Here is a 7,956-nt window from a genome sequence, read left to right on the forward strand (position 1 = left end):
AAAAGAAGAAAGTGGGGAGTTTTGGTTTAATTAAGAGGGATATCTGACATTTGATTTGACAAAATACAAACAATCAAATCAAATGGCAAATCCGTAGCGGCTAAGTTGAAGATTAGACATCCCCTAATCCCCCATCAATTTTAACCTTCTAACAATGATTGGCTTCGCAAATGGAAACCAAACCAATCCCTATTCATCTCTCTTATACTGTTTTGATTGAAAATTTTATCCTGATTGGATTTATTATTTTAATTTTAAATTTCAATCAAGCCAAGAAAAATTAGTAGAAAATAAAGGGTCAACCATAATAGTTGCAGTGGCAAAGAATGGGGCCAAAAACAAATCCCAATATGGCTAATTTTGATTTCGACTTGATTTTTCTTTTCCCTTTTAATTTTAAAGTTAATTAAAAAAATTAAATTAATAAAAAATATAAATATGAAAGGTTAAATTTGAAATTATAAAAAAAAACCTTCTAATGGAAAAAATTTAATTACCTTATAGTACACATTTCTAAATATAAATAATATTTTATGAAATAAATATCTAAAATCTCTTTTTAGTTGCGCATTAACCTTCATGGGAATATTTTTAATTAATGGCTTTAAAATTTGATCACATCCCAAAATCAGAAAAATAAATGCCCAGTAGCTTCTTTCTCACTAAAAACAAAACCCCCTTCCTATATATTTAAAGCTTCTCTCTTTCTCACGCTCCTATAAATTTCAGAAGCAAGCAACCGTGCTGCTTTTAGCTTTTACGAGGAACACCACCACCAACATTGTTTCGCAAACAAACCCAATCCAACAAAGCAAAAACAAGGTTTGATCTTTGTTTTTTTTCATGCTCTGAAACTTTTAACTGTGTTTTTTTTTTTACTTTTAATCTGGGATTGTTTTTCTCTTTTGTTTTTATTTGCAATTATTATTTTAGTTGGGAAGTCATATTTTTCCATGTTCTTCTTCATTACACGTTTATTGATTTTTATTGTCTCTTCATGACCCAAATTATTTAACATTGGCATTGACTGCTCTCCTCTTAAAATACCACAAATCACTCTGTTCCATTGGCCGGCAGCTTTGCGAGAACTACGTTTGTTTATGTCATTTAGCTCCCATTTCTTTCCTTGTTCCTTTCACTCTTCACTTTCATATCTTCATCCATTTTATAAACAACAAACACCTTTCACTTTCCACTTGCGTTCATGATTGAGTTTCAGTGTTTTCACCTTTCAATCTTTCCCCCTCCTTTTTTCTTTTTCCTCTTTAATCATGTATTAATGCCAATATATAATACTCTCTTTTCTTTTTCATTTTAATCAAGTACATAAAAAAGTACCAAATATAAGGCCAAAACTCAGACTTTGATCCAATCTTTCAATATCTAATATTCAATAATCTCTTTCTTCTTCTTTTTTCAATGATTAAAATTCACCCATTTTCCACCCTGTTTTCCTCTCTGTAAAGACGCTTAAAAAGGCTTAAAAACCCAAGACTTTTTTAAATTCAATATTCATAAAAAAAAAATTAAGGATGAACGTGGCCTTTTCTTTTTTTTAACTAATTTTTTCCTGCTCCATTTGCTTTCCTTCCTAGGAAGCTGTCTCCATTTCCCCTGCAACTAGTTCTTTTATATTCTCGTTGAATTTCTTCATTTAATTTATAACCTTTAAAATGCTTAAGTCTTCACTCAAAAGATACATAAGTTAATCTCCTAAAGCTTATTCTTCTTTTTCAACTGTTGTTGATACCCTGATTTGCCACCCAGTTTTGTTTTTTTCCTTCCAGACTTCTTTATTTAATTCTGAATAATTTATAATTTCCCCCGCCATTATAATATCACCCAACTTGTTCTTTCTGATCCAGATTTTAAATTTGCATTGCCAAGGCGGTTCAGCAATGAGAACAGATATGGGAAAAGTCTCCAAGGTATTACGCGCCATCGCCGTTTCTTTCTCGACAATTCATCCTTCGTCGGTTGCTGAAATTCTGAACCTCTTGTATTTTTTTTTGTCTGATGCAGTTTTCGTGGCCCAAAGTAGTCGTCCGAAAATGGCTGAATATACCGACTGGAGCAGACGAGTTTCACTCCGATTATGACATACACGGTAAAAAAAAACTGAAAACCCATGATGAAAACGTCCCGTTTCAGATCAAATTTAAGCTCTGGTTTTAGATTCTAATGAAAAAAAATCCGTGTTTTTATTTTTTACCTATAGGCAAAGTTGATGAAAGAAGAAAGAGTTGTTCCGACGAGGACCATTACGTGTTCGTACCGGAAGATTTCTCAGGTATAGTTTTACGGTTCTTTATCGGCACCGATTTAATGTTTCGTACCGATTTTTTTAATTATTTTCTCCAGCCGTCCATTTCGTGAAAAGATGAGAACTGGAAAGTGTTGTTTTCGAATTTGACGGGTATGATCCATTGTTGATTGGACGTTAAAAGAAAGAACTGGTTGGGTCCCCGGTTTGGTTAGTTGAAATTTGATGACCGGTTTTTAGTTTATTTCGCCACGTGGACGGGCGAGATTTGACTTTCACTCTATCATGTACTGGTCACTATTATTATTGACTGTTGATTTTTTTTAATAGAAGGCTGGTTATTTGAAGCTGCCGGAGGGATTAAACCGCCGCCTGTCACCGATTCGCTCAACCTAAGGTGAGGTTATAAAAATCTCGTTAAGTTTGCAGTTCGTATCAAATACTACTGAATTAATTTTATTATATTATGATGATGATTTTATATTTTCATGCATTTTTTTAGCACAAATTTTGCCCTGAATTAAGGCAAATAGAAACATTTATAAGGAATGAAATATGAAGGCAAACTTATTACTTGTTTGAATACTATACAGTAAACTAGGATTATTGGAGCTGAAAATGATTAATTATCGTCAATAATTGTGTTCTTATTTGTTGTTTTGGGTTGTGATATGGCTTTTGTTTTATTGAGAATCCAGGATGTTCGTGGGGACATGGAATGTGGGAGGGAAGTCACCCCACCATGGTTTGAACTTAAGCGATTGGCTAAGGTCACCTGCTCCTGCTGATATCTACGTTCTTGGGTAAATTGCTTTTTTACTCCCTCTTTTTTTGTAATTTATCCTCCAACAACTATTGTAACTATTGTCTTAGCTTTGTTTCATATGTTTTTGCAAATTGAGTTGTTACTTGTACGATTACACGCCACCTTCAACCTTTTGTGGTACTTCAAGAATTGATTTACTCATCCAGATTTTTCTGCTTGTTAGGTTCCAGGAAATCGTTCCTCTAAATGCTGGCAACGTGCTTGGAGCCGAGGACAATGGCCCTGCTGCTCAGTGGCTTTCGCTTATTCGTCAAGCCTTAAATTCCAACCCAAGCGACCTAGAACTTGCTCAACGTTACGATATTGCGACTGAAGCAAGGACTCCATCGTCACCGCAGCTTGAGCATCAAGCAAGCGTGAAGCCTAGGATCAGCTTTTCCGATTTACTTTCGATGGAAGATGAAATTGGCAAAGAGGATTTCGTAACATTGCTAAACTCGAATTCTAGTTTATACGAAGAAGGCTTGGCTAACCCCACTTGCCTGTCCGACAATCCCAGGCAGCAGCGCTTCTGCCTAGCTGCTAGCAAACAAATGGTAGGGCTTTTCTTGTGTGTGTGGGTTCGAGCTGATCTTTACCAGCATATTAGCAACCTGAAAGTCTCGTGTGTCGGCCGTGGCATCATGGGATATCTCGGAAACAAGGTCAGCAATTGCATTCATTCTTCACTTTTTGATAACTAAAATGCATCGAACAAACTAGCTCATCTTCTTTTAATATTTGTAACAGGGTTCAATATCCATTAGTATGACATTGCACCAAACAACGTTTTGCTTTGTTTGTACACACTTGACTTCCGGGGAGAAAGAAGGCGATGAAATCCGAAGAAATTCCGATGTCGCAGAAATCTTGAAGAGAACAAAATTCTCCCATTCACTTAGGGGTTTCAAAGAGCCACCTCCTCCACAAACCATTTTCGACCATGAGTAAGCTTCTTCATCCACTTATTCATCCAAAATAGTTATGGTATCATGTAAATTTCCACCCTTTTTTAAGCTTCTTCATCCACTTATTCATCCAAAATAGTTATGGTATCATGTAAATTTCCACCCTTTTTTGTTAAACTCCTAATAATGTTCTTGCATGTTTGTATTTGTTCAGTAAAATTATTTGGTTAGGAGATCTGAACTACCGGCTTGCCGCCGGTTGCGCCGATACGTACGAATTACTGAAGAAGAATGACTGGCAAACACTTCTAGAGAAGGATCAGGTGAGAGGCTAATCTAAAGAAATCTAGATAGTTGACATTGAATTTTTCTTTGTGGTTTATTGTAAGATCTAACATGTGATGTTTCCCTCATTGCTTGGCAGCTAAGATTGGAACAAAGGGCTGGTCGGGTGTTTAAAGGATGGGAAGAAGGCAGGATATACTTCGCTCCGACTTACAAATACCTAACTGATTCCGACGACTATGTCGTCCAAACATCGAAATCCAAAGAAAAACGGCGTAATCCTGCCTGGTAAGATCAGATTTCAAGTTCATGTTCCTTTTTCACTACCATTTTTGCTTAAAATTTTTTCACTAACTAGATACATGAAGCAAAAAGATTAAATTAATCTCAAGTTGTTCATTAATTAAGGTTGCTTGTTGGAAACATGTAGTTTGCGTTCATCATCCTTTGAAAAAAATATATACAATTATGCTGAATTTTATATAATTATACTCCTAGTTTTGTCTCGTTCCATTTTTAATAAACCTTGCCGACACACTTAACATGAATCTGAACTAATCTTAGTTCATATTTTATTTACATATGCATGTTGCAGGTGCGATAGGATATTGTGGAAAGGCGAGGGACTTAAGCAAATGTGGTACTCAAGGGGTGAGTCTAGGTTCTCAGATCACAGGCCGGTTTATTCCCTCTTCTCAGTCCAAGTTAATTTAGCCAAGAATCCCAACTATAACGCTAGATCCTGCCCACCGACATTATCGGGAAAATCAGCTTTGACATCGGCTTGCGTAGCCAAAGTACAAGCTGAAGAACTGTTGCTAATTCCTAGGGTACAAAGCTGCTTGAACACAACTTCCAGGTTTTGAAAACCACACAAGGTTTCTTTAAAAGCTGTAATGAACTGACAGAGTTGAGTGGTGATGCAAAAACCAATGACACCGGCCCACCGGACGGCGTGGTGGGTTTGTGATGATGTTCATGATGGATAAGCATGGACTGTCCACTCGGAGCATTTCTTGGTGCATGAATCAATATAAGAGAATATGCTTAAAATTGCATGCATGCCTGAATTTTTTTTACAAAAAGGGCGATGATATCAAGGGATGTTGTAAATAGGTACAGAATTAGAAGCAGTGAAGGCAGGCTCTATTTCAGAAACCAAAGAAGAGGGGTGGTAGCCAAGCTTGCATCTTCAGCTTTTTTGTAGACAAGTATATGTTTTTTTTTCGTGGGTTGGGTTTGAGTTTTGATGCTTGTAAAAGAGCTTTGATTAAAGTGAAAAGTGTAAATTGAAAAGGAAAAAAAAAGGGGTTTGCAGATTAAGTTCTGGCAGAAAAGCTTTGATTAAAGCAAAGCACTCTTGAGAAACTGCAAATGCTATATTCATCATTGGTGAATTTATGGAAGTGTTAGCATTGCTTTTGGATATATATATATATTTAAATGACATTTAAAAAATATGGTTTAAGATACGTATCCAGCATTGGTATTAAAATCTGCCGAGAAATTTTAAAATATTTATTTTAGATATAAAATAAAAAATAAGCTAATTTAAATAATATTATGATGTATAAAATAAGAGAGGAAAAGAAAATTTATTTTATTGATAGATGTTTATAATGTTTTTTTTAAAATTTATATTTACAATATAAAAAGTATAAATGAAATAAAATTCTAATGACCATTTTATCAATAAAGGCTCATTTTTAACTTTATTTACGGAAATGGGTTAATTATTTCATTATTTACCGGAAAGGGTTGAAATATGCAAAACGTGTCCACGTAGAAGCGTTTTTGGGTGAAATTTTAGCAAATCGCGTCCCCAAGGGAGCGATTTTGCCATATCAGCACAAAACACACTGATGTGGAGGCGCTTTGCTGATGTGGCAAAATCGCTCCCTCAGGGACGCGATTTGCTCCGTGTTTTTTAAGGGGCTATTTGCATGTTTAGCCCCTAGAATTTTTTTGTTTAGGGTTTTGTTAAAATAATTTAGGTTTAGGGTTGTAGGGTTAGGGTTTCATTAAAATAATTTAGGTTTGGGATTTAGGGTTTAAGAATTTTAAAAAATAAATCAAGGTTTAGAGTTATTTTTAAGAATTTAATTAAACTAGGTTTTAAGGGTTTTAAATAAATTAATTAATTTAAAGTTTAGAGTTTTTAAGAAAATTAATTAAATTAGGGTTTAATTTAAAAAAATAATTTTGTGTTTAGGTTTAGGGTTTAGGAAAAATTATATTGATAATAAGGGTACCTCTGGTTCACTGTAATGGAATAGGGCTGTAATTGAATAGAGCTGTAATGGAATAGAGCTATAATCAGTAATTCAATTGTTTGGTTGAATGGAATGGATAGAACTGTAATAGTATTCTTGTGTTTGGTTGAATGGAATGATGTTGTAATAGCATAAGGAAAAAAAACTAAAATGACTAGAATACCCTTAGCAGAATTTTTTTTAGGTAGATGATTATTGTTATTGTTATTGTTATTGTTATTAAATTTTAATAAGATTATTATTAAAAATAATTTAATAAAAATAATAAATAATTTGACCATATTTAAAAATAATAATTATTAAATATATTTTAATAAAATAATATATAATTTAATAAAATTCTTAATATATTTATTATTATATGAATTAAAAAATCATAATATATAATACTATAAAAATAATGTATAATCTACTTTATTGTTTTTAAATTGCAATACATATTTAATGGGCTAAAATATAATTAGTGAAACAAATAATTTAATTATTCTACAATAAAAAATAAAATATTAGAAGTAATAAATAACTTGAGAATTATATTTCACATCCAAACATAATATTCATATATTAACAAAAAGTTACATGATTTCATTAGTTTATATGTCATAATCCATATATTATAAAATTTTACAACATCAAAAAGTTACAACATTGTAATGAAACTCTATCATGTCATTATACCATCCAAATATTACAAACAAAAAGTACCAAAATAAGAAAGAGAAGTGAAAACCAAATCACCCCTAGGGTGCTTCTGTGATAATGAATGAAATCGGAGATGAGGATTCTCCTTTGTCCACTGATGAGAATAGCTTTGTTATCATAGGTAATTTTGCATTGTGTCAACTTAGAATTCACTAACAATGTTGCAAAGAATAAAACCAATAGCTTGAAAACTTTTCCATTTCCCTTCAATAAAAGAACCTGAATTGGTGAAGTTGGCAAGTGAAAGAATTACTCCAAGAAACAATACAAACTGATTCAAAACAAATTAGCGTGAGTGGAAATGCAACCAGGAAGAGAATAGGGAAGAGCTTAGGAAAAATCTCTATCAATTTTATTGGTTTAGCTATAATTACTCCCAACAGGAGCCCAGTTCAATTATACAAAGATAAACTAAGGACCTCTAGTTTAGTTGTTACTAATAAAAATATCCTAAACAACTTCTCCATTAGTTATCAGTTAGCAACAGAAAATACAATTGTATAACTACTTACAACAACTTTAAGGAAAAGTCAACAGTTAATCCTAACTCATTAACATTCACCCTTCTCCTCATAGCTTGTTGAATCTGTAAAAACAATTTGGTACACCCCATTTAGACCTCAATCACAACACCTAATAAGTTTGTGAATTAAAAAAAAAAGAAATATAGCAGAAAACCATCTCATCATCTCACTGGATGACATTGGCAACAGCTGCAAA

The 7,956-nt window shown here is 33.2% G+C and overlaps 1 protein-coding gene across 4 annotated transcripts; it reads left to right on the forward strand.

The window, feature by feature from the left end:
* The first annotated feature begins 721 nt into the window (after nucleotides 1-721).
* On the forward strand, nucleotides 722-5,687 carry LOC107899281 (type I inositol polyphosphate 5-phosphatase 8). Of its 4 annotated transcripts, XM_016824950.2 has the most exons (11): nucleotides 722-822; nucleotides 1,866-1,928; nucleotides 2,023-2,107; nucleotides 2,219-2,290; nucleotides 2,594-2,660; nucleotides 2,962-3,066; nucleotides 3,253-3,733; nucleotides 3,819-4,015; nucleotides 4,191-4,299; nucleotides 4,401-4,549; nucleotides 4,857-5,687. In XM_016824950.2, exons 2-11 carry the CDS (start codon nucleotides 1,899-1,901, stop codon nucleotides 5,125-5,127), a joined length of 1,566 nt encoding a protein of 521 aa, XP_016680439.1. In that variant the 5' UTR covers nucleotides 722-822; nucleotides 1,866-1,898; the 3' UTR covers nucleotides 5,128-5,687. The 4 variants fall into 4 exon arrangements, with proteins under 4 accessions (XP_016680439.1, XP_016680440.1, XP_016680441.1 ...); XM_016824951.2 differs by lacking the exon at nucleotides 722-822 and having other exon boundaries at nucleotides 1,003-1,928; nucleotides 2,597-2,660; XM_016824952.2 differs by lacking the exons at nucleotides 722-822; nucleotides 1,866-1,928; nucleotides 2,023-2,107 and adding an exon at nucleotides 2,362-2,473.
* The last annotated feature ends 2,269 nt before the right edge of the window (nucleotides 5,688-7,956 follow it).

This window comes from Gossypium hirsutum, chromosome D04, assembly GCF_007990345.1.
Source record: "Gossypium hirsutum isolate 1008001.06 chromosome D04, Gossypium_hirsutum_v2.1, whole genome shotgun sequence".
NCBI classification, from domain to species: Eukaryota; Viridiplantae; Streptophyta; class Magnoliopsida; order Malvales; family Malvaceae; genus Gossypium; species Gossypium hirsutum.